Here is a 26,954-nt window from a genome sequence, read left to right as displayed (position 1 = left end):
TGGCTTTCACTCAATCAGAGCACCTGAGTCCCCAGCTTTGGGTGGGATCAGGAGATTCCAGCCCTTCCAATTCCAGTATCCCATGCCCTGGCCTTAGTGACTGGGCCAAGAATGGTCACATGACCCAAGGCAGATCAATCTGAAGCCTACCCTGGAATTTTTTAACTGGAGCAGGCAGAGAAGAACTGGCCTAGTTCTGGGTGACATGCTGTAAGCATGAGTATCTGGTGTTGCTGGGAGCCAGGAGGAGACCTGGTATGAAAGAGTGAAGCTGACACTCTGGGATGAGCAGAGATTGGAGGCTGAGGGCCGTGAGCCTGGCCACTCCGGGGCCCTGGTTTCAGCTGGCACCAGCTCTATCTTGCTTCAGTTAGTGAGCCAAGAAACAGTCTTCCCTTTCTCCTCCCTATAAAGCAAATTTCAAGTGAGTTTCTGTCACTTGCAACAAAATAGGCCTGAGAAATACTGGTTTCTTCTAAACCAAGGGAAAAACAAAGACCCAAGGTGTGGGGCCCTTTCATTTCCACTGTCTACCAAGGAAAGGGCCCTGATATCAAGGCACAGGAGCTAATAAGCAAGAGCATCACACCTGTTCCAATCTTGATTCTAATACTCACTAGCTTTATGAAATTCCACAAGCAAAAATCCCTCTGAACCTCAGTATCATCATCTGTAAAAAAGGGATAATGATATTATTTCCCCCATTGTTGCTTTGCAGTCACTAAGCCAGGTCTGACTCTTTTCAACCCCATGGACTGCAGCATGCTGGGCTTCCCTGTCCGTCACTATCTCTTGGAGTTTGCTCAGACTCATGTCCATTGAGTTGATGATGCCATCCAACCATCTCATCCACTGTTGCCCCCTTCTCCTCCTGCCCTCAATCTTTCCCAGCATCAGGGTCTTTTCCAATGAGTCGGCTCTTCACATCAGGTAGCCAAAGTATTACTTCCAAAGAATATTCAGGGTTGATTTCCTTTAGGGTTGACTGTTTTGATCTCCTTGCAATCCAAGGGATTCTCAAGAATCTTCTCCAGCTATTTTGAAGTGAGTGCCTGACATGCAGTCCTCACTCCATAACTAGTAGCTGTTCCTATGACTTCCTTTCCCTAAGCTTTTCTGCTCTGTTCCACCAGAATCTCAGGTCAGAGTGGTACAGTCTCAGATTTCTAGGGGCCCTGGAGCTTGCTGCAAAGCCTGTGCGTAGTTATTGGCTCCAGGGATTTGGGAAGCTCTGGCCTCTGCTGGGGAGGTTTGAGGAAAGAAGAGCTCAGCCCTGGTCTTGGGCCAAAGCACATGCTGCTCAGGAACACACAATCACGGGAATGGTGGCCCAGCCAGAGGGAGACTGGCTGTGTGGGAGTCCAACTCTCTGCCAAGGGCTCACAGAGCCAGTCGTTCCCAGCAGGCAGAGAGACTTCCCATGTGCACAGAAGAATCATCATTTATTCATCTCATCATTCAGCAAAAAGCAGTGTCCCAGGCACTGGGCAGAGTTTTTTCAGGGCTTGAGGTCAGTTAACTGACATTAGCGTAAAAACCAGGCTGAGAGTCAAAGAATTGATGCTTTTGAATTGTGGTGCTGGAGAAAGACTCTTGAGAGTCCCTTGAACAGCAAGGAGATCAAACCAGTCAATTCTAAAGGAAATCAACCCTGAATATTCATTGGAAGGACTGATGCTGATACTTTGGCCAGCTGAAGGCAAAGAACTGACTCACTGGTGAAGACCCTGATGCTGGGAAAGATGGAGGGCAGGAGGAGAAGGGGGCAACAGAGGATGAGATGGTTGGAATGCATCCCCAAACTCAACAGACTTGAGTCTGAGCAAACTCCAGGAGATAGTGAAGGACAGGGAAGCCTAGTGTGCTGCACTCCATGGGGTTGCAAAGAGTCAGACAAGACTTAGTGAGAAAGGCTTTGTCCTCAAATAGCTAAACTTAAAACACAGGTGGCACTAATGGTAAAGAATCCGAGTGCCAATGCAGGAGATGCAAGAGACATGGGTTCGATCCCTGGGTCAGGAAGATCCCCGGAAAAGGAAAGGGCAACCCACTCCAGTATTTTTGCCTGAAAAATCCCATGGACAGAGAAGCCTGTTGGGCTACAATCCATGGAGTTACAAAGAGTTGGATATGACTGAGTGACTAAGCATGCAAGAGCAAACACAGCTGCAGCATGTGGAGCTTAAGCGATGAGCTTCATACAGCTGGTCTCTCAGCCGCATCCCCCTCCCCCGCCTTTGTTCCCCAGGGTGACCTCTCTTCTGGACAGTGGCGGTCTGGTGGTCCCTGAGTCCTCAGTTGGTTGTGAGGTGGCCTCCTCGCTGGCCCCCTATTCCAAGCATCCCAGCTACAACCCTCCCTCCCTACTATTGAAATCACAACCACCCCAAAGCTCCAGTCAAGTCCTTCCCTGCTAAAAAATCTTCAATAACTCCTCATCTCCTGGGGGACAAAATCCAGGTGCCTCAGCCTGGCATTTAAGACTCTTTTTTTTTTTTTTTTTGCATTTAAGACTCTTAAAGGCCTTCCCTGGTGGCAAAATGGATGAGAATCTGCCTGCCAATGCATGGGACACAGGTTCGATCCCTGGCCTGGGAATGTTCCACATGTGGCAGAGAGACTAATCCTGTGCATCGCATCTACTGAGCCTGTGTGCTGCAACTACTGGGCCCGCATGCTGCAACTGCTGAAACCCATGTGCCTAGAGCCCATGCTCTGCAACAGAGAAGCCACCTCAATGAGAAGCTTGTGCACTGCAACAAGAGAGAAGCTCCCACTCTCCGACAGAGAAAGCCTGCTTGTAGCGATGAAGACCCAGCACAACCAATAGACAAATAAATAAAAATTTTAAAAGATATGGCCCCACCACACTTGCAGTTTATCCCCTAATCCATTCTTTCCTTCAAATAGCTTACACACCCACTGAACTGAATTATGCCCTATTACGTTTCACGGCCCAGCACTTTCTCACCTCCACGCTGTTGCCCAGGCATTGCTTCTTCCCACTTATCTCTGTGTGTCCAATTTTTTTCTTGCCCTGAGGCTCCAATTCAAACACCACCTCCTTCAGGAGGCATTCTCACTGTCCTTATTTTTAAACCTCTCTCCCTAGATGGGCTCCAGGCACTTTCCTTTGAGCCAGTTACACTTGAACCTGGCTGCCTGGGGAGGTCCAATTGCAGGGTGTTGTATGTTTGCCTTGAAAAGTGTGAGAAGCCACCAACTGCCATTTCTCTGTCTGGTGGATGTGACAAGTCACCGTGGAGCAGGACTTCACTGCTCCTCCCTGAAACCCTGAGTGGCCCCTACTAGGAGATGCAGATGTGAAGGGAGCCGTCCCTCCCAGCCTCAGCCCTAGGAGGATGGTGTTAGGGGACCTTTGGAGGGGCTGCCAGAGGCTGCCCCTCTGATCATCTCCCTGCACAGAAGTGATCTCAGAAAAACATGATGGACAAGTTTGTCCTGAGAGGACGGGAACCTGGTCCCTGTCACTTTCCTCCCAAGGCTGACGTTACTAGAACCCTTGGATGGAGTGGACATTTCCCAGAGAGCTGCTGGGGCCAACAGATACTGAAGCTCCCAGAGGACCTCACCCTGAGTCAGGGCTGGGGGCGGGCTGGAGGTGTCTGGACTCACGAACTGGCTTGACACCAGCTCAGAAGGCGATGCCAAATCGATGACTTGTGCTAGAAGCTTCTGAGACCCAACACCCCCAGCAGGATGGGGAGGCTCTGGGAACAACGGCTGAGTGATGGCAAAAAGCAAAAATCTCTGGAACTGATCCTTCACGGTAGCCCCACGGTGACAGTGGTCCAGGACATGCTAGAGTGGGCGGCACCAATTCCCATCTGTGCTGCTATGGCAACAGGGCAGAAACTGGGGCCAGCTAGTGGGGAAGCGGGGCCCAGGGCTCGCTCTCTCTCTCCACCTGGCATTCGGAAGCGAAACGCAAGCCTGAAGCAGCCTCAGGGTCCTGAGACAATTTGGGTGTGAGGCAGGTGGAGAAGCTACACTTGAGTTCTTACTAGAGACACGTGGGTGCCTGGGCAGTCAATTGGACAAAGAAGAAATATAACCACAGTTCCACCCGGAAACAGTGACGCAGTCCCACCATCAAATGCTCAGCACAGGCTTCCCTGTTTTATTTTTTTGGCTTCCATGTTTTAAATTAGGGCTGGGAACATCCTGGTGGTCCAGTAGATAAGAACCCGCCTGCCAATGCAGGGAACATGGGTTCGATCCCTGGTTTGGGAAGATCCCACATGCCATGGAGCATCTAAGTTGGTGTGACATAGCTACTGAGCCTGAGAACCACAGCTACCAAGCCTGAGCTCTAGAGCCTGGGAACCACAACTACCGAGCCTACATGCTGCAGCCACTGAAGCCCTCAGACAGCAGACAAGACCCAGCGTGACCAAAAACAAACAAATAAAAATTAGGGTTGGGGCTCTACAATTACACAATAGTCTTTGAGTCTTTATCTCAGTTTCCTCTATAATATTTTGCACTGCAGTAAGTAAAAAAAAAACAAATATCACATATTAAGGCATATATGTGGAATCTAGAAAAATGGTACAGATGAAACTATTTACAAGGTAGAAAGAGAGATGGAGACGTAGAGAACAAACAAATGCATGGATGCCAAGGAGGCAAAGGAGGGGTGAGATGACTGGGGAGACTGGGATTGCCACGTATACACTACTATGGATGAAATACATAACTAATGAGAACATACTGCATAGCACAGGGAACTCTACTTAGCACTCTGTTGTGACCTAAATGGGAAGGAAATACACAAAAGAGGGGGTATATGTATACATATAGCTGATTCACTTTGCTATACAGTGGAAACTAACATAGTACTATAAAGCAACTAGACTCTAGTAAAAATTTTTTAAAAATATATTTTGCACTGTGGAAGACACATTATACACATTTGCTGAAAGGAGGGAGGCAAGGACTGTAGTTCTAGGATAATCCAGAGGAAAGACTTGGAGCTTACAACTTATCAGGGCAGGCTTCCTGGCAGAGGTGGCTTGGGAGGGGCCTGGAAGGAGGAGCATGCGAGAGGATCATATGTCCCTGTCAGGGGCTAAGGTCACAGCAGATTCCATCCACATGTCCCCACCTACTTTTCTCATCCTCAACCTCCCAGCAATTCTACTACTGGGGGATTCATTTTTTAGGAAAATAATACAGATATATCTTACTTTTGCAAGTTTTCCAAAATATACTGAAAACATACCCCCAGGTAAGCACATTGCCAGGCCCCTCCCAGGACCCCAAGGTTTAAGCCTCATTAGCTTCCAGTAGCTGGGCTCCACCAGCAGGAGCCCTCCCCCTCCACTGGGCCAGGCTTGGATGCCCCACTAGCTGGAGGCACCCGGCAGAGGCTGCTACATGCTTTGTGAGCCAAGAGTCAAGCTGACCTGAAAGGCAAAGACATTCTTGATCAGAGCCTCCCCAAACACGAAGCTGGAGCCGGACTCAGTGTAGCTCAGGAAGACCTGAAAGGAGAAAACAAACAAATCCAAATCCAGGAGTGAGGCCAAGAAGGGCAGAAGGAGGAAGCAGCAGCAAGGGAACCAGGTTGGGGTGACCTGGAGGAGACTTGCCTGCTCCCCATGCCTTCCCAGCAGCCCAGGAGAGGAGAAGGTCTTGGAGGCTGCAAGATGAGCCCCCAGGCCGTGGCCTTAGAGCGGGGGCACCATGTGTGTCGTTAAAGCCACACTTGCTCCTTCTGAGTACATCTTCCAGAAGAGACAATTGTAAAGAGATACCCTGAGATGAGAGTTGTTGGGACAAGAACAATGAAGAAGAGACAGAGGAGGAAGCAAACAGTGAACTGCCTGAAGAAGGCGGTCAAAGGTGGTGCCCCTGTGCCTCCCTGCCGAGGGCACAGCCCCAGCTTGTCCCACCCCGGGCTCCTGGCCTTGGTGTTGCAATCTGGCCACCCTTCTATAAGAGCCCTGTATTTATTTAGGACCAGAACATGCACTGTGACCGCAGGCCAAGTCACTTCTGTTGCCTGGGCCTCAATGCTCCCATTTATAAAATGAGGGGTGTGCCCAAAGCAGCAATCTTCCCAGGTGGCGCTGGTGGTAAAGAACCCACCTGCCAATGCAGGAGACAGAGAGATGTCAGTTCTATCCCAGGTAGGGAAGATCCCCTGGAGGAGGGCATGGAAACCCACTCCAGTATTCTTGCCTGGAGAATCCCCATGGACAGAGGAGCCTGGAGGGCTACAGTCCGCTGGTTGCAAAGAGTTGAACATGACTGAGTAACTGAGCACGCACGCCCAGAGCAGCGTCTTTTTGCATCACAACACCCATGCAGGTATCCTTGGTGTGGCCAGAGGGCGGGCCTGGGCAGAGCCTGGACATGTGGGTTCTCCCTGCCCCCTCCCCAAAGCCCTCCCTGTAGAGAGTGCATGGAAATTCGAGATAATGAGAGAGGGATGAGTATAGTATCAACCTTGCATCCTCCATAACTTATATTTTAAGAAGTAAATCAAGACTGTCCAATGATGTGAAAGAACTTAATGATACTCAAAAATGATTTAATGAAAAAAACAAGGTTAAAATGATAAATTTTATGTTATGTGGTTTCATCACAATAAATGAAAATTTAAAAGTGTAACTTCAACAAACTGAATATTATTTTTAAACACACATACACACCAATACTTTGGCCACCTGATGCAAAGAGCTGACTTGTTGGAAAAGACCCTGATGCTGGGAAAGATTGAGGGAAGGAAGAGAAGGGGGCGACAGAGGATGAGATGGTTGGAAGGCATCACGGACTCGGTGGATGAGTTTGAGCAAACTCTGGGAGATAGTGAAGGACAGGGAAGTTGGCGTTCTGCAGTCCATGGGGTTGCAAAGAGTCGAACATAACTGAGTGACTGAACAACAACAACACATATATAAACTAAATCACTTTCAATTTTTAAAGCACTTTTAACTATTATAAGTTCCTTTCCTGATGAGGACCGAGGGCAACAAGCCTTGGGCCTGGGTATCCTAGGAACCTTCCTGTTTTGAGATTCTCTTCCACATCAGGCCACCCTCTGAAAGGACTACTTGTTTGGGCAGGTTGGACCAGGCCTGAGGGAAGCAGTGGCTGTGCTGCCCAGCCTCCCACTGCCCAGGGGTCAGGGGCCCCACACACACCCACCATCCTGGTCACAGTCCCTCTGTATGGCCACCTCCCTCCAGTGCAGAGGCTTCTCCTCCATCCCCTGGCAACCCAAGATGCCCGGGCAGCTACACCCCATGTACACACCTGGATCTGGTCGCCCAGCCACTGAAATGCAATAAACCCTGGTTCTGTTCTGATGACGATGAGTCCGAGTACAAATTGCAGTCCAAGACCCCAGAACACAGCCCGCCAGGACACCTGCCACCCGAGAGAAAGGTCCAGGTGAGCTCGGCACCTGGGGAGGTCCACAGGGAGGAGGTGGGTGAGGGCAGAGGGCACAGCACTGCTGAGGGGCTCTGGGAGCTTCGGTCAGCCTGTAGGATGAGGGCTGGACCCAGCCGGAGCTGTGGGCCTGTTGCCGATGGTTACATCCCCCATGGAGTGCAGAACAGGCCACAAGGCAGCAATGGGCCTGGGCAGTGGGCAGGGGCAGGGCCAGATCTAACCAAGGACCAGCCGGGAGCCACGGCACTTGGTCCTGGGGCATCGCTGGGTGGGTGGAACCATGGCCTCAGAGCCTGGCCTCAGCGTAACCTTTGTCTGTCTGGACCTTCCCCATCTCTCCCACATAGTCAGGGCTCTGACCCCACTCTGACCCCACTCCCTCCAAGCACTTCCTCCTCCCCAGCAGAAGGGAGCTGGACACCTAACGGCTGGATAACCTCTCGGCATTGAGTGACTTCTTAGCAGTGACCCCTTTGCCTATGTGTGGCTCTGGAGTCTGGGGGGAGGTGTTAACCACTCTGTGAAACAGGGAGGGGACCTGACGCTGGAGAGAGAAGGGGCTGAAGCCCCCTCTTGACCTGACAGCTAAGCACTCACTGCGCGGTGATGCTTTGAGAAGGCAAAGAGGAGGCCAACGAACACGCAGATTCCGCCAAAGGACACCAGCTGCTCAGGCCGCCGAGAGGTGTCCAGGGCCAGCCACAAGACCAGGCCCAGGAAAGCAGCAAGGGCTAGACCCCTGCAGGGGAGGGGCAGAGAGTCATTACTGTCAGTATCTCCCCACCCCCACACAACAGCACCCAGGGCCCCAGGGAAGGGTACTCAGGGCTGGTGGGAGGAGAAGCGGGAGAGTGCTGTGTGGCCTCGGACAGACCACCTCGCCTCTCTGAGTCTAGTTTCCTCATCGGGTAAATGAAGCCAAAGACCCTTCCCACCCTCAATTCTCAAGACTGCTGAGAGAACTAAATCAGAGGATGTGGGTACTCAGCTTAGCATGGTGCCAAGCTCACGGCAGGAATTCTCATAGCTGCAGTGATGCTCAGCTCAGCCAGCCTCTGGCCTTGCCAGGGTAAGGTGGGCTCTGTGTGGGCTGGAACTCAGCGCCACGGGCCATGGGCTCAGCTCCCCTGAAGCCCAGAAGTGGTGGTGTCAATCAGGGACACAGAGCTGAGCACCTGAGACCAACGACCGAAAGTGACTTTTACAGGCATGTCTCCTTCCCTGGGGCTGGGATCTGCTTGTCCAGGAGTGTGTCTGTCTTCCTGTATTAGTAGCTCAGTCATGTCCAACTCTTTGCAATCCTATGAACTATAGCCCGCCAGGCTCCTCTATCCATGGGATTCTCCAGGCAAGAATATTGGACTGGGTACCTATTCCCTTCTCCAGGGAATCTTCCCGACTCAGTGATAGAACCTGGGTCTCCCACATTACAAGTGGATTCCTTACCATCTGAGCTAGCAGGGAAGCCCTGAATGTCCAGGAGGCAGCCTAACAATTTAAGAGCCCAGGTTCAGGGTCTAACCCTGACCCCCTCTTCAACTCCCTGGCTACTACTAGCCACAGCTGAAGTTCACTGAGCTCCTACTATGTGCCAGGAACCATGCTGAGTGCTGAGGGACCTATAGTAATTGTTCTCGTCCTAGAGATGTAAAAATTAATTTGCCCGTGGCCACCTGTCTAGAAAGCAGCAAAGCTGAGATTCAGCCCAGGCACTCTAGCAGCAAGTCTGTTCTCTTAACTAGTTCTGTGTATAGTCACCAGCTGGTAAGAGAAGGACCCAGGAGCTAAACTCAGGCAAGCTAACCCCAGAGTTCACTGTTTATTTCTGGTGTGTTTTCCAAACTCCTATTATGCCAGTTCCATTGGCGTAATTTCTGCCTTGTCTCTGAGACACCTGTATGCCTCTTTACTTACTGTTATCCTTGAGGTTAACTGGTGTTATAAAAACTTAATGCATGTTTGGAGGTTTATTTTGGGGGGGAGAAGGTTTTTTTCTTTTATTCTTACAACTGTAGGTTTTAATTGTATTTTTCTAATTTTTTAATTGTATTTTTCTAATTTTTAAACATTTTTTTAAATAAACTTTTTATTTTATATAGGAATATAGCTGTGTTAACAATGTTATGATAGTTTCAGGTGCATAGCAGAGTGACTCAGCAATATATATATATATATATATATATATATATATATGTATACATGCATCCATTCTCCCCCAACTCTCCTCTCACCCAGGCTGACACATAACATTCAGCAGAATTCTCTATGCTATACAGTTGTTCTTTGTTGGTTACCCATTTTAAATATAGCAATGTGTATATGTCCATCCCAAACTCCCTAACTATCTTTCCCCCTGGCAATCGTAAGTTCATTCTCTAAGTCTGAAAGTCACAAAGATTTTTCTGCTGTTTTCTTATAGTAGTTATATAGTTTCAGGCCTTACATTTAGGTTTATCATCTATTTTCAGTTAATTTTTTAATATAATGTGAGGCATGGATCAAGTTCACTTGTTTCTCTCCTCCTTCCTCTTCCTCCTCCTTCTCTGCTTTCTTCTACCTATGGATATCCCATTGTTCTGGCAGAATTTGTTAAGCTGATTATTATTTCTTCACTGAATTGCCTTAGCACTCTTGTCAAAAAAATCAACTGGTTTTATATATGTAGGTCTATTTCTGTACTCTGTTCTGTTCATTGATCTATTTGTCTGTCTTGATGGCAACAACACATTGTCTTAATTACCGTATCTTTATAATAAGTGGAAAATTCTGAAAGAGATGGGAATACCAGACCACCTGATCTGCCTCTTGAGAAACCTGTATGCAGGTCAGGAAGCAACAGTTAGAACTGGACAGGGAACAACAGACTGGTTACAAGTAGGGAAAGGAGTACATCAAGGCTGTATATTGTCACCCTGCTTATTTAACTTATATGCAGAGTATATCATGAGAAATGCTGGGCTGGAAGAAGCACAAGCTGGAATCAAGATTACCGGGAGAAATGTCAATAACCTCAGATATGCAGATGCCACCACCCTTATGGCAGAAAGTGAAGAGGAACTAAAAAGCCTCTTGATGAAAGTGAAAGAGGAGAGTGAAAAAGTTGGCTTAAAGCTTAACATTCAGAAAACTAAGATCATGGCATCTGGTCCCATCACTTAATGGCAAATAGATGGGGAGACAGTGGAAACAGTGTCAGACTTTATTTTGGGGGGCTCCAAAATCACTGCAAATGGTGACTGCAGCAACGAAATTAAAAGACACTTACTCCTTGGAAGGAAAGTTATGACCAACCTAGATAGCATATTAAAAAGCAGAGACATTACTTTGCCAACAAAGGTCCATCTGGTCAAGGCTATGATTTTTCCAGTGGTCATGTATGGATGTGAGAGTTGGACTGTGAAGAAAGCTGAGCGCCAAAAAATTGATGCTTTTGAACTGTGGTGTTGGAGAAGACTCTTGAGAGTCTCTTGGACTGCAAGGAGATCCAACCAGTCCATCCTAAAGGAGATCAATCTTGGGTATTCATTGGAAGGACTGATGCTGAAGCTGAAACCCCAGTACTTTGGCCACCTCATGCGAAGAGTTGACTCATTGGGAAAGACCCTGATGCTGGGAGGGATTGAGGGCAGGAGGAGAAGCGGACGACAGAGGATGAGATGGTTGGATGGCATCACCAGCATGGGTTTGAGTAAACTCCGGGAGTTGGTGATGGACAGGGAGGCCTGGCGTGCTGCGATTCATGGGGTCGCAAAGAGTTGGACACAACTGAGTGACTGAACTGAACTGATAATAAGTCTTAAGGACAGTTAGTGAAATGCATCAGCGTTGTTCATCTTTTTCAAAATTTCTAGGCTATTCTAGGCTCTTGGGATTTGCATATGAATTTTAAAATCATCTTATTATTTCTACCCCAAAAGTCTGCTAGAATTTTGATTGAGATACTATTAGAATCTATAGATTAACTTGAGGAGAATTGATATATTAATAATATTGATTCACTCAATCCATGAACTTGATATGTTGCTTCATTAATTTAAGTCTTTTTATTATATATTTCTCTCAGCAATGTTTCCTAGTTCTCCATGTACAGGTTTGGAGGTCTTTTGGCAGATTTATCCTTAAGTATTTCATATGTTTTATGCTATTCTAAATGACATGATTTTAATTTATGATTGTTTGTAGTTAGTATATGGAAATACTATTGTATTTTGCATGTTAAGCTTGTACCCTTCAACCTTGCTAAACTCACTTAGTAGTTATACTATCTTTTTGTAGATACCATAGAATTTTCAAGCTTCCCAGGTGGTGCCTAGTGGTAAAGAACCTGCCTGCCAATACCAGAAAAGAGATGAGGGTTCGATCCCTGGATCTCAAAGATCCCCTGGAGGGGGGCATGGCAACCCACTCCAGTATTCTTGTCTAGAAAATCTCATGGACAGAGGAGCCTGGTGGGCTACAGTCCATGGGCTCGCAAAGAGTGAGACAGGACTGAAGTGACAGCACGCAAGCACATGGGATTTTCTTTGTAGACAATCCTGTCTGTGGAAAAGGACTGCTTTACTTCCTTTCTAATCTCCATGCCTTTTATTTCTTTTTCTTACCCAATTGCACAAGCTAGAACCTCCAGTACAATGCTGAAAAAAATTAGTGAGAATAGGGGTTTCCCTGGTGGTCCAGTGGCTAAGACTTCATGCTCCCACTGCAGGGGCCCAGGGTTCAATCCCTGGTTGGGGAACTAAATCTCACAAGCTGCAACTAAAGATTCAGTGTGCCGGAACTAAGACCCAGCACAGCCAAATTAAGAAAAAAAAAGGTGGTGAGAGCAAACATTCCTGTATTGTTCTTGATCTCAGTGGATCAGCGCTGTCTTTCACAATTAAGTATGAGGTTAACCATAGATTTTTGGAAGGTGGTCTTTATTAGATTGAGGAAGTTCCCTCATATTCCTAGTTTGCTCAGAATTTTTTTTCAGAAATGGATATTGAATTTTGTCAAATGCTTTCTCTTATCTATAGGCATCATCATATTGTTTTTCTTCTTATAGTCTGTTAATACGATGACATTGATTGATTTTTTTTAATGTAAACCCAACTTTGGAGTCCTGGGATAAACCCTTCTTGTTAATGACATATTATCCCTTTGTGTATTATTGTATTTGGTTTTCTAAAATTTTTAAAATAATTTTTACATCTTTGTTCATGAGGGTTATTGGTCTGTACCTTTAATGTGAGTATTGGTATGAGAAAGGGTTAGATCTACCATCTTGCTATTTGTTTTCTATTTATCCCATCTTTGTTCTTTGTTTCTCTTTTCCTATTGCTCTACCTTCTTTCAGATTGTTTAAAAATTATTCTTTATCTTTTTTTTTTTTACTTGTTAGTTATAATTCTTTGTTGTTATTTTAGTGATAGCTTTAGCATTTATAGTATACATCTTTACCACAATCTACTTTGAAGTGATATTATATCACTTAAAATGCAGTATAAAAATCTTATAGCAGTCTAATTTCATTTCTTTTCTCCTAGCCTTTGTGCCACAGTTGTTTACTTCTACATATAATATAAACTCCACCATACATTGTTCTATGCTTGCTTTATAAGTTGATTTTAGAGAGATTTAAATAATAAGAAAAATAAGTCATTATATCCACCCACATAGCTACCCTTCCAACACTCTTGATTCCCTCATCTAGATCTAACTTCTCATCTGGCATCATTTTCCTTCAGTTTGAAGACTGTCCTTTAATATTTCTTATAGTGCATCTCTGGTTTTTAATGTCTGATTCTTTCAGCTTTTGTATATCTGCAAAAGTCCTATTTCTCCCTTCTTGAAGGATATTTCACTGGTGAAGAATTCTAGATTGACACACTTCTGTTTTCATTTCTGTTTTTTACAGTTTCACTGTTTTCTCATTTGTATTGTTTTTGAGAAGAAATCTGACATCATCCATATCTTGTTCCTCTGAATATAATGTTTTTTTTTCTCTAGTTGTTTTTAAGATTTTTCTCTTTATTGATGTTTTTAAGCAATTTGATTATGATGTGCTTTGGTGTGGTTTTCTTCGTGTTTCTTGTGCTATAGGTTTGTAGAATTCCTTGATGCTTGGGTTTATAATTTTCATCAAATTTGGAATTTCTTATCCATTGTACCACCAGGGAAGTCCAGGTATATGTTTCAATTTCTCTCAGATATAACCTAGAAGTAGAATTGCTGGTTATGGCAACTCTATAGATAACATTTTGAGGAACTGACTAATTGTTTTCTGTTGCAGTTATATCATATCATATTTCTATCAGGAGTATATGAGGGTTTCCAATTTTTCCACATCTTTGCCATCACTTGCTATAATCTGTCTTATTTCATTATAGCCATCCTAATAGATGGGAAATGGTATCTTGTGATTGGTGGGGGTTTTTTGGCTATGCTGTATGGCTTGTAGGATCTTAGTTCCCTGACCAGAGATTGAGCCTATGGCCATTACAAGAAAAGCATCAAATTCTAACCACCAGGGAACTCCCTTATCTGCATGTATTTTTTTTTTTAAAGGAAACTTGATAACAATACCTCAAGTGGAAAACCAGTATCAGTGATTTGTCATAAACAGAAGATGACTATAAAAATAAATCCTCTTCTAAATCTATTTAATAAACAGAAGGCAAATATAAAAACAAATCTATTTATAAAGAAAATGAATTGTTTATAGGCTGACTTAAAGCATTTTGCTGTGGTATGTAGATCTTACTTTGGGAAACACCCTTGTGCCTTGCACCTGCCTGGCTTAGTCACTGGGTATCTTTGGGCACCAGTTTCTTCATCAACAAAAAGAGTACCATTTTAAGCCATAGATCTTTTAAGCCATAGAAACATTTTTTTTCCCCAGCTAAAATATTTTCTGCAAGCTTGTTTATAAAACAGAGTTGCCTGGTGGAAATGGAAATTGGGAGGCAGGGTGTCTGATGTTCCCCTCTCCAATTTCCCTCACCTGCCCTCTAGCCTCCACAGTTTCCAGAGCTCTAAGGAACCCAGTTTAAAAACCAGGGGATCCTGGTGAGACAGAGTGGGACCCTATGGTCTTCTCCTCGACCCCCAGGTCCTTTGCCTGCCTTTTGTCTGTGTAAAACTTTAGTCAAAGAATAAATTTAATCAGAGAAATGAGAAATGCAGAAACAAAGGAAAGCAGTCAAAGGAGACCAAATAACAATAATGTAGAAAAAAAAAAACCCAACAATGTAGTCATTAAGCAGAGTCAAGGACCTTTAGTTCCTTCTCAAGGGCCATAGATAATATTCTGAGCCATCACCTGTGAACTGTGAATGTCTTACAGATACTGAAACTACCCCCCACCAGGTGGAAGAAGTAACTACATGATGACAGATTACCCATGACACAAGCTGCCACAGTTCCGAGAACTGGCCTCAAAGAAATGGAAGCAAACCGACCCTGGAACTGATTAACTATACCTAAAACAATGAAGGTGATGTTGGTCAGACCACCAGTGACCAATTTGAAGATGACTGTCTGAGATGACTGTGCTGTTTCTGCATGCAGCCCCCTCCCTTGGCCTATAAAAGTTCTCACTCACTGCTTGTCATGGGGGGGAAGCCGGCCTTTGGACCGATGTCCCTGAACAACTTGTCTTGCCCTCAAGTTGCTGGCATCTGAAATAAAGCAAACTTTCCTTTCCACCAACCTGGCCTGTTTACTGGCTTTGGGGCAGCAAGCAGCCAGACCCCACAGCTTTCGGTAACCCAAGGGCTTCCCCTGGTGGTCCAGTGACTAAAGCTCCTTTCTCCCAATGCAGGGGGCCCAGGTTCAATTCCTGATGAAGGAACTAGATACCACATGTCATAACTAAGACCCGGCACGGCCTAAATAAATAAATAAATATTTAAAACAAAACAAAGAACAAAAGGATCTCAAACTGTTGCTCAGAAAAGTGGCTGGCTACATGAAAATCCCTTGTAGCTAACTAAAAATATTAACTAATGGGAAAAGAATTTGAAAAAGAATAGATACATGTTGAAATGGTAAAGAATTTGCCTGCAATATAGGAAACCTGGGTTCGATCCCTAGGTTGGGAAGATCCCCTGGAGAAGGAAATGGCAACCCACTCCAGTATTCTTGCCTGGAGAATTCCATGGACAGAGGAGCCTGGTGGGCTACACTCCATGGAGTTGCCAAGAGTCAGACACCACTGAGTGACTACCACTTTCACTTTCACTTATGTAAAACTGAATCACTTTGCTGTACACTGGAAACTATCACAACATTGTTAATCAACTATACTCCAGTATAATATAAAAAGTTGAAAAAAATATATTGACTCCTGGACCCCAATTCAGATTGCTGAATCAGACTACAGGGGTGGTCCCCAGCAGCTGGACGTCTCACTCAGGCTCTGGGTGTTCTGATCATTGCACTGATATGGCCCTCCCAGCTTGAATGGGCTGGGATCTCTGAATTTAGGAAACTGTTTATTCCTGTCCTCAGGTGTGAAAGCCACCTACTGTAACTGGAGCAGAGAATCAGATGGGAAGTGGCAAAATACCACAAAGATGCCACAAAGCTGCCTCTGAAGCTACCAGCAAGACCTGCCCGGGGCTCCCAAGAGGCAAGCAAGGGAGTGGGCTCCCCACGACCCAGGAGCTTCAGGTGGGACAAGGACCAAAGTCCTCCTCACCCAGCCCTGGCCGTGGCACAGGAGCTGACTCTGAGGCCCTCTGCTCATGTGCCTGCCCACTCCCATACCCCCTGGGGACTCACTTACCTCTTAAACCAGAGTTTCAGGCAGGGATGCCCTAGAGGTTTGACACACCTCAGCAGTTTTGGCCCCAGCAGCCGCTTGAGCAGGCTGTGGGCCAGGAAGACGAGGACCACACAGGTGAGGACGAACAGTGCCAGGGCCCTCTGGAAATTCAGGATGCAGGCGGCCAGCAGGAAGGCAGTATATGCTGGGAGTAGGTGGAGGATGAAACAGAGAAGGGATTATGGATAACGACAGTGGCCTCTTTGGGACCCTACTGCCCTACCCGCAGCTCCACCTACTCCAGCCAGAGCTCTCAGAACCTTAGTTTCTTCATCTGATAAGGAGCACAGTTGTCTCGGCTTAGAATGTGTGTGAAAGGGCTTTGCAGACTCTAAAATGCTGACCAAATGTGAGGGAGGTGTTTAAGGAGGACAGCATGAGGCTTCCCAGGTGGCTCTGTGGTAAAGAATTCACCTGCCAGTGCAGGAGACACAGGAGACTTGGGTTTGATCCCTGGGTCAGGAAGATCCCCTGGAATAGGAAATGGCAACCCACTCCAGTATTCTTGCTGGGATAATCACATGGACAGAGGAGCCTGGCGGGTTAGAGTCTGTAGGGTCATAAAGAGTTGGACATGAGTGAGTGATAGCGCGAGCACGTGAATACACACACACACACAAGACAGCATGAATCTCTGAGCATCAATGGAATGCCTGCCATGTTCTAGAGCCTTGGTAGGTTCTGAGGAGGACAGAGACAGATAAGTCAGCTACTCCAGAAAAGCATTGACTTCTGTGTGCCAGGATCCCGTTCTGAATATTAATCAATGATCATTTTTCTTCCTGGAATTTCCTTCTCCCCCTTTGCTCTTCTCCCCATTTGAGCAGCTAGGCCCATCTGTGCTCTGCTTCAAGAAAGGAATATGATAGTGGAGAGCTGAGGAGAAATATCTCCCCCTGGCTTACGAATTTCAAGAGCCAGGACCCTTGAGGGGAAAGAGGTGGGATGGAATTGGGAGATTGGGGTTGACACATATGCAGTGCTGATAACGTGTATATAATAGACCACGGGAGGGAACACATTGTACAGCACAGGGAACTCTACTCAACGCACTGGTGACCTGGACGGAGGGAAATCCAGAAGGGAGGGAATGTGGGTACCTGAATGGGTGACTCATTTTGCAGTAGAAGCACAACAGGGCTTCCCCAGTGGCTCGGCAGTAAGTAATCTGCTTGCAATGCGGGAGCTGTAGGAGATGTGGGTTTGATCCCTGGGTCAAAGGGCATGGCAACGCACTCCAGTATTCTTGCCTGGAGAATCCCATGGACAGAGGAGCCTGGCAGGCTACAGTCCGTAGCGTCACAAAGAGTCGGACACAACTGAAGCGACATAGCGCTCATGCACAAGAAGCATAGCGACACTGTGAAGCAGCTACATTGTAATCAAAATTAATTAATAAAAATAAAATAAAGACCTAGTGATTAAAAAAAAAAAAAAAGAATCAGGGCCCTTGAAGAACGGAAAGGACTTATAGCCTTTCCAGCAGATAAAAAGCTTTGAGGGTCATCCCTACATACTCTGCTGCCAGCCTAGTTAGAGGATGCCGCTGGGTCCCAGAGAAAAGGGCTCTGAGCCTGGGGAGGTGGCAATGGCCTGGGTGTGTTTGTGGCGCTTCAAGTAAAAGAGCCCTGCCCCAGGGAGGCAGCAACATTTCACAGAGAGGAATACCACGGGGGTGTGGATGAGAAGAGCCAGAGGAGGTTTCTGAGGTTGTGCACACCTCAGCAGGCACGAAGCAGGCACAGAAGTGATCTCTATGAGAGGCTCAGAGAGGAAGGCCCACTTCCTGGGAGGGTCTCCATGGCTACCTGCAGCGGCAGAGAACGGAGGACCAGTTGGGGAAATGGACAGGCTAGCAGATACTTGAAAATTGATAGTGTATAAGCACCCCCAGATGGCCCAGTGGTAAAAAATCTGCCTGCCAGTGCAGGAGATGCAGGAGACATGGGTTCAATCCCTGGGTCAGGAAGATCCCCTGGAGGAGGAAATGGCAACCCACTCCAGTATTCTTGCCTGGGAAATCCCATGGACAGAGGAGCTCAGCAGGCTGCAGTCCATGGAGTTGCAAAGAGTTAGACACGACTGAGCAACTCAGCACACACTCAAGTACCCACTGGGGACTCCTGTGGAAAGGGATAAAGGAGGTTTCAACTCATAGATAATTCAGTTCCTCCCCTCACTTGGAACAAGGAAATTGAAATAGAAAATAAGTTGAGTTATGGAAAATGAAGTTACCTTTCTCTCACACAGAAAGATGGGGACACCTGTATGGGTGTCAGTCAGAAACACATAGGTGAGGCTCTGCAGGGCAGGGCAGGGATGCAGGCGCAGGGCTGTGGGAGGTCAGAGGAGGGGGAGCTGGCGGGAGAGAGGCGCCAATCTCGGCACTCTATAGCACTGCCAGGATTACTCCTCACAACCAAACCCTGGGTCAGTACTGTGTGATCCCCCTCCAGAGATGAGAAGCAAACTGATTCACGCAGGGAGGAAATCGGGCTGGGATATCAATCCAGGTCTGTCTGCGGCCAGCAGGGACTGGCACAGCATGTAGGAGATGGGGCTGTATAGACAGGTCCTCCAGGCAGGACAGGGCAGAAAAGCATCTTAAGAAGTATTTTCATCCTTCTAAGATCCCTGTAATCTCCGGTGACAGGACTTTGTTCCTTTGGGGTGCCCCTACACACTCTTAGCCCATGTGGTCCAGCAGAGCCTGACCCTCTTCATGGGAGGAGGACCCAGGGAGGAGCACATGGCCCGAGGTATGCCCATCACAGACCTCCAGAAATACAGGCAAGAGGCGCACTCTTCTGAGACCAGGGACACTGAGGCCCTCCATGTCAGTCAGCCGCCAATATTATCTTGGCATCTATGGAGAAAGCCTGCCTAAGGTGAGGAGGCCACTGCTCGGAATCAAAGCAAGTGCTGAGAACATGAGCTTGTACCATGCCTGCTTCAGAAAGTCCATGATGAGCCTTATCATAGAAGACATGATACAATAAAGACAGCAGAGACCTGGAGGAAATAAAAATCACCCAAACATGGAGAAAGGAAGGGAGCTCCTGACAGCCAAGACGGAAGGGGAAGTAGGAAGGGGAGGGTCATTTCCACAACCTGCTGGATGGAATTCAACCATTTCTTCGAAAGAAACAAATCTGGGTCTGAGTGAAGGAGGACACAAGGGGAACCAGAAGGCCCTGCTCAGCTTCTGCCACAGGAAGCCTTCACCGCATCCGACATCCATCAGAGGAAGCTGCCAGGGCCACGAACCAGCCCCATCTCAGCAGGGGACCCCACTTTGACTTAATCACAAAGACTGGGGCCACCGCTGACATGTCTCCCCGTCCTCTCCCCTGTGTAGCCCCCACGAAGGTCTGGGCAACCACACCACCTCCCCCTTTTATTTTCCGCCTTCCACGCCAAGGCAAGCCTGCAGCTGTGAAGACATGCCCGTGCCTGGGCCCCGGAACTCTACTTCCCTGTGCCCAGGGAATCTTGCTCCACTGGTCACCTCTGCCACCCGGCTTCTGCCCTTCTTTCCCCAAACTCCCTGCCTCAATTCAGAAAGCCGGTCAGAGTGTCTCCCTTCACAAACACACCTTCTTCCTGGAAACCACCACTCCCTTCTATTAATATTTCTGTCCAGGACTTCCCTGGTGGCACAGTGGATAAGAATCCACCTGCCAATGATCTGGGAATATTCCACATGCCGCGGAGCAACGAATCCCGTGCACCAAAACTACAGAACCTTCGCTCTAGGGCCGTTGAGCCACAACTAACAAGCCCCTGGGCCACAACTACTGAAGCCCACACGCCTCAAGCCTGTGCTTCACAAGAGAAGCCACCGCAGTGAGAAGCTCCCGCACAGCAATGAAGAGTAGCCCCCACTCACCGCAACTAGAGAGAGCCTGTGCGCAGTAACGAAAACCTATCACAGCCAAAAATGAATACATAAATAAATGCGTATTCGCACCCAATTCTCCTAGAAAAGTTTCTCAGAAGAGCAGTGTAGACACAGCTTACTGTCTACACTGCCTCTCCTCCTGTTCTCCAATCCAGCTGTTGCACCTCTGCCCTGTCACCATGATCTCCTTGTCCCTAAAGTCCACAGGCACCGCTCCATCCTTGTCCTGCTGGTCTCCTCACTGCAGAGATGCTGGCCATCTTTCCCTCCCTCTTGCAACCCTTTGCTCCTGGTCTCATGCTTGCTGCCCCACCTACACCCCTTCTCAGGCTGTCTCAGGGCCCCTCGTCTTCTCTACCTCCTTCTGTGTGACCGGTCTCCACGTTTCCAAACATGAGCCACCTCTCAATTCATTCTCCAAGCACCCGTGGGAAGCTTCTTCTCCTCCTGGAGGGTCTGGCAGCAGTTCCTTCCACATTGTCCAAAACAACTTGCCATCCCCCTCCCGGCCGAGACCCCCTCCTCCAACTGTGGTCCCTGGCTCTGGTGAGCAGCATCTCCCACCCTGCAGAACCCACCCACCAAGCAGAACTCCTCCAGGGCCCCCTTCGGTTATCAACACAGTGATCAGCTCCCAGGTCTGACTGGTGTGGCTTCCTGAGGATTTCTCAGATCCACCCCCTCCATCCTCTCCACCCCGTCATCTTCTCCCACGTGTATAGTGGCTCTCAATTGTCTCCTTTTCCCGTCTTTCCTGCCTGCCTCCTCTGGGTTTCCACAATGTGAATCCAAGCTTGCCACTTCCCTGTTTAAATCCTTTGATGGCTCTCTCTGGCCTTGGGAATAAAATCCAAGTCTCTCCAACCCCCCTTCCCAATACCTGGCCTCCTCCTCTGGCACTCCTGGTCTAGAGCTTTACCCTCCAGCCACTCGACTCTTTATCGGCTGCCTGCCCACATACTGCAGGTTTTACCTCTACCTCCTCACTCCTCTTCCTTCCCCTTTTACCTGGCTAATTGCTGTTCACCCTGAGAGACCAGAATGTTACCTCCGCCTGGAAGACCCCCAACCACCCCCACAATCCTTCCCTGGTGCTCCCAGATGGCCCTGTGAATTATGTGGAAATATATGTTCCCCTCTCCCTTACTGAATCAGAGAATTACCTTGAGAATAAGATCTGGTCTGGCCTAATTCATATATCCCAGCTTCTGGAACAAGAGCTGGCCCTGAGTCAGTGCTCAAAACCCTTGTTGAGTTGTTGGGTAAGTGAATGACCCTGCCCTGAGACATGGATAGCTGGGTTGGAGGTGGCTGAAACCTGGGTGGTGGGGGCAGGGGACTAGGCAGGAGTGACTGTCTCCCTGGAAGGGGCTGGGCCCAGAGCTCACCGGTACAGAGCAGGCCTATGCAGATCCAGCGGAACAGCTGTGCGTGCTCCCTGCAGAAGTGTCTCACTCTCAGGGCTGGTTGCAGCCTCCTTCTCCTGGGGAGAAGACCAGCAGGGTCTAAGAGAGGCTCCCCCCACCAGACTCCCACACCTGCGGGGATCCTCAACACTTCCAGGCAGAAGCCACTCAGCTTCATCCCCAGTAAAATGGCAACCCTGGCCTTGACTTCCCACGGGGCCAAACGTCAACCCTATACCAGAGGAAACTGAAGAATGCCTTGACTGCAGCCATGAAATTGAAAGACGCTTGCTCCTTGGAAGAAAAGCTGTGACAAACCTAGATAGTGTATTAAAAAGCAGAGACATCACTTTGCTGACAAAGGTCCATATAGCCAAAGCTATGATTTTTCCAGTAGTCATGTATGGATGTGACAGTTGGACCATAATGGAGGTTGAGCACTGAAGAATTGATGCTTTCAAATTGTGGTGCTAGAAAAGACTCTTAAAAGTCACTTAGACTGCAAGGAGATCAAACCACTCAATCCTAAAGGAAATCAATCCTGAGTGTTCATTGGAAGGACTGATGCTGAAGCTGAAGCCCATTACTTTGGCCACCTGAGGCGAAGAGTGACTCATTGGAAAAGACCCTGATGCTGGGGAAGATTGAAGGCAGGAGGAGAAGGGGACAACAGAGGATGAGATGGTTGGATGGCATCATCGACTCAATGGACTTGAGTTTGAGCAAGCTCCGGGAGATGGTGAAGGACAGGGAAGCCTGGTGTGTTGCGGTCCATGGGGTCACAAAGAGTCGGACGTGACTCAGCCCTTCACTGTTTCCGGCCTCTGTCTGTCCGAACCAGCTGTTCCAAAGCCTGGAGCAGCACCACTAATTACCACAGTGATGCTCCAGGGCTTGGGAAAGAATGAACTGAGACAATAAGGAAGAACATCACCCACATAAAGAAATGCACCAACCACGATGGCTGCCTCCCCTTGCCTGTCCCATTTCCATCTGTCTGAGGAGCAAGGAGGAGCCTTCGGAGGCACTCAGCTCGGTACTTATTATACCTGTGGAACCTTATCCTCTGAGTAACAGCTCCTCCCAGAAAGAGGGAGGTATCAACAGCCCACCAGCAGCCATTTGGCACCCCCACTGCCTTCTGAATCTGGAGGAAATGCCAGTTCTTGTCTGGTCACTTGGTCACTTGACTGTCCCCAGAGGAAAGACTGAATAGGTCCCTGGGGACCTGAATAGCCTCTGAGGTCCCCCAGCCTGAGCATATAGGAGATGGTCACTCACACTCATTCAGTCACCGCTTTTTAAAGGAAACTCTCCTCTCTCTGTCCCCACCTCCCACTGCTGTTCAGTTGCCCAGTCGTGTTCGGCTTTTTGCAGCCCCGTGGACTGCAGCACACCAGGCTTCCCTGTCCTTCACTATCTCCCCACCTCCTAAGTGAGACATTTTTCTTCAGTCTCACCCCAAGGCAGGCAGACAGACTTTGCCCCGTTCCATGCTTGAAAACTGCAGGACTCTATGGGGCTCCTGGGCTCAGAAACCTTCCAGCATCCATGATCTTCCTTGAGTCCCAAAGGGCAGGTTCAAGCCGTTGCTAATCAGGGAAGGGAGTGGAGGCAGAGACAAGGGAGGAGCAGCCAAGAAACAATAATGCAGCCTTGGGTTAGGTCCTGGTTCAGCCTCAAGGAACACAGGTAACAGTATTTTTGAGCTTTTTACCGAACTAAAACCCAACAAATGGAAAATGTCAGCATTCTTCATTCCAGAAAAGACCACCTGAGGCCAGATTAAAGAAACCAGATAAACTCATCAAGAGATCACCTGAGACTGGATTAAAGGCGTGCAGGCCCCGCACACACCCTAATCTTGTCAGCGCCCCACCCTGGAGCCGTTGCTATAAAACTCCTCACCAAATCCACCTGGGTGGGGACACACAGGTTTGAGGGCATGAACCCGCTGTATCCCCCTTTGGCTGGCAAAGCAACCAAGCTACTCTTTTCTGCTTCACTCAGAACTCTGTCTCTGAGATTCGATTTGGGACCAGTGCACAGAGGCCATGTTTGTGGCTTCACATTCTCATCAGCTCAGGGTCTGGCCAGTGAGGACCTCGCAGTAGGCCTGGGTGTCAGCAGGCCGAGCCCTAGGCTCCATTTGCTGCCTGTGTGACCTGGGCCCATTTCTCTCCCTCCCTGGGCTTCAGCCTCCCCATGTGAAACAAGGGGCCTGGGCCAGTCTAGGGGGCTTCAAACTAAGCCTCAGGATTCCCTGAGGAGCCCTAGAAACCGGATGGGGTAGAAGGCAGCTGGTGAGTTGAGAGGGGGCCAGGTTGGCTCAGGGCCCCCATCCAGCTTCAACCAGAGCAGCCCCCCAGTATAAATTGAGGTTCCCAATGGGAACCTGGTTCAAAGGAGGTTGGGAAACTCTGGCCTGGCTCACCACTGAGGCAGAGGCCAACAGAACTCACTTGTTTCTAAAACAAATTTACTCCTTCCTTCAACAAAGGTTCAGGGAGCCCCCTCCCCATCAGGGGGCCAGATTCCCCACCTCTGCTCCCCACGGGGGCCTCCCTCCCAAGCCAACCAGCCCATGTCCCTCCCGGAGACCACCTACCATCCCGAGGAGGGCTCTGGGCCAGCCTTGCTCCAGCTGTCCCCAACTTCTGAAGGGCTTGCGTTGCTGCCAGGGTCTCGGCCTTCCTCCTAAAGCCACCAGAGAAGGAGCAGATTGTGCCTCCCACCTCAAGGGAGAACTGTGGCTGGGGGCCTGGAGTGCGGAGAGACCCAGGCTGCCACCAGTGTGCCCAAGGGCACCTCAGGAGTGTGCTGGGGTGGGGCAGGGAACAACCAGAGGGAACTTAATTCCAGAGTGTGCCCTGAGTACCTACTGTGTACTGTGTTCCGTGCTAGACTCATTCTGCCCTCCGGGAGCTCGTGGTCTGCGTTGGAGGGCGGGGAATGGGGGGCGGGGGGGTTGGTGTTGTGAGAAGAAGCCAATTCTGACCCTACGACGGAACTGTTTCTTTGACTTGCTTTTTGTTGTTTTTTTTATTATAACCGTACATACGATGGCCCGCCTCAGGGGACTCTGCCCCTATGCTTGACTGTTAAACTAAAGTGCCTTTGTTCAGGACCCTGTTCACCTGTAGACGGCTGGAAGGAAGAAATTAACACATCCCCTGCCTAAGGCTTGCCATTCTAGGAAATGTTTGCAAGATTAAAGGCTTTTTTCTTGGCTCCCTTACCTCCCCACATCTCTGATCTATAAAAGAACCTGGCATCCAGACCCTGATAAGATGGTTATTTTGAGGCGCTAGCCCACCATCTTCTCAGCTCCCTGAATAAAGTCTTTCCCTTGCCTCAACCCTTTGTCTGTCGGATTCATTGGCCTGTGTGCAGCAAGCAGAGTGAACTTGGACTTGGTAACAGAAGGTAGGCTCAGACGATAAAGAATTTCCCTACAATGCAAGAGACCAGGGTTCGATCCCTGGGTTCGGAAGATCCCCTGGAGAATGGAATGGCTACCTGCTCCACTATTCTTGCCTGGCGAATTCTATGGACAGAAGAACCTAGCTGGCTATAGCCCATGGGGTCACAGAGTCAGACAAAACTGAGTGATTATCACTTTCACTTTCAACAGGAGGTTGGGAAGGAAGAGGGTGTCACGCTAGGCTCCAAAGTACTAGGTGGTGGGCCTCAACCTGGCCATTCCAGAGCCAGGACAAGATTGCTGGCTCCTCAGAGGTGGGGGCTTCCCCAGAGATTCCCCCACGCCCTCTTTGTGAGGCTTCTCCTTACGTTTTAGATCACAGCTCAAATGTCACTTCCTGGTGGAGCCATTCCCTGACCTTTCCAACAAGGACAGGCGGTACTGGCTCGCAGTGGGTGTACACAGATGTTTCCAAGGGATGGAGACTGCTCTGTGCAGGGGGTGGGGAGGGGAGGTCAAAACCCTGGGGGGGTTCAGGAGGGGCGGTTCCCAAGTGTTCACCAAAGAGGTGAGGAGGAGATAGGGGTGGGAGGAAGATGGTGAACTAAGGACCCTCCCACCAGGTGGGGGTGGGGGGCAAACCAGCATGGGGGAGGGGACAGACCAGACTTTCCAACAGCTCAGCCCCCTTGTTGTCCAAACCGTTGGCCACTGAGGCGAGAGAGATGGACTCTCTTCCTCTTGGTGTGTCGTCCTCCATGAGCCAGACCTTGCAGCTGAAAGACAAAGTCAGGGCCCAGAGCTGAAAGGAGGCCAGGCAAGACCTGGCACAGTCTCTCCCATCCTAGAGCTCAACCCTCGTTATGTCAGGGTCCCCAGGGACAGAGGAAGGGCCGCTTCCTGCTCTCCTGAACCTGTGAGGGGCAACTCCTTGTAAGTGTGGGAAGTCAGGCAGAAACTGGGCAAGTTCCACCCACTTCACAGAGAAGGAAAGGGAGGAATTCTGTATAGCATGTGTATGTGTCTGATATAGACGCATTTTTCTGAAAACATGCCCTAGCTTTCATCACTCCCTACAACAGTTCAAAACCATTGCTATCAGGTGATATTTTCATTGTTATTATGTGATATTTTCATTGTATCATGTGCTCCCATCTCTGAAAGACAGAAATATCCTGAAGACATCATTCTAGTCCCTGAATCCAACTGTATCTGAAATCAGTACTCCCTCCTAGACTTTTCAATTACAAGAGCCAATATAATTGGTATTTTTTTTTTTTCTTTCTTTCTTTCTTTTTTCTTAGGGGGTGCTGAAGTTCAGTTTGTAGGCCTAAACTCATCTATAAATAAGAGCCCTAACTAACACCCTATGTCTCTCCACTCCTGCCCCCTCTCTTTTTCTCCCTTTTGGGTAGTACCCTACCCTGTCCAAATGCTAGCCTGACTAATCTCACATACCCGGGGGCAAGCACAGAGGGCCACACACAGGTGCACACAGGACCCCCAGGGACATGCAGGGAAGTAAACACACAGGCAGAGCCTGGGAAAGCCCAGCCACCCACGCACACACGCAAACGCAGACACACAGCTGCACGGAGAGGGGACAAGCTCCGCTCCCTACTCACATATTTGTGGTCAACACGTCCCTCTGGGGGACAGACGCAAGTGTGTGTTTCCACGGGGATGGGCTGGATCCAACCTGCTTGGGCTTTGGCCAGCCTTCTCATTTCACTGGAAATCCCTGGGCAGAGTCCAGAGTTGAAGGAGGCTGGGCCTCCCACCTGGCTCTGTCCAGCACCAACTCCAGAGCCCTGGGCCACGGCCGGGGCAGGGACTCTAGCCTCTGTCAGGGAAAAGAGGAAACGGGGCAAGTGGGCCCCATTCTGGACCTGGCCCTTAGAACTCCTGCCTAATGACTAAATCTGCCTTCCTCATCTATGATGCCCTCCTCTCCACTCTTCTCCCAAACAGGCCCACCTCTTCCAAGAAGCC

The 26,954-nt window shown here is 48.6% G+C and overlaps 1 protein-coding gene across 4 annotated transcripts in view; it reads right to left on the bottom strand.

Annotated features, from left to right (window-relative positions):
- The window catches only part of SLC28A1 (solute carrier family 28 member 1), a 58,187-nt gene extending 31,441 nt beyond the window's left edge, over window positions 1-26,746 (bottom strand). For 2 of the 4 annotated variants that reach the window (XM_061158784.1, XM_061158787.1), the window contains exons 1-8: window positions 26,588-26,744; window positions 25,627-25,738; window positions 24,147-24,235; window positions 21,521-21,615; window positions 16,193-16,376; window positions 8,023-8,164; window positions 7,285-7,398; window positions 5,430-5,507 (exon numbers count right to left, since the gene is read on the bottom strand). In XM_061158784.1, the coding sequence (XP_061014767.1) occupies window positions 5,430-5,507; window positions 7,285-7,398; window positions 8,023-8,164; window positions 16,193-16,376; window positions 21,521-21,615; window positions 24,147-24,235; window positions 25,627-25,722 (798 nt within the window). In that variant the 5' untranslated portion in view covers window positions 25,723-25,738; window positions 26,588-26,744. Of the gene's footprint in view, window positions 1-5,429; window positions 5,508-7,284; window positions 7,399-8,022; window positions 8,165-16,192; window positions 16,377-21,520; window positions 21,616-24,146; window positions 24,236-25,626; window positions 25,739-26,587 lie in introns of all 4 variants that reach the window. The other 2 variants (XM_061158786.1, XM_061158785.1) reach the window with 2 other exon arrangements.
- Between the last annotated feature and the right edge of the window lie 208 nt (window positions 26,747-26,954).

This window comes from Dama dama, chromosome 13 (genome assembly GCF_033118175.1).
Source record: "Dama dama isolate Ldn47 chromosome 13, ASM3311817v1, whole genome shotgun sequence".
Classification (NCBI taxonomy): Eukaryota; Metazoa; Chordata; class Mammalia; order Artiodactyla; family Cervidae; genus Dama; species Dama dama.
Note: the sequence above shows the minus strand (reverse complement) of the source record. Positions and strands in the feature narration are given on the sequence as shown.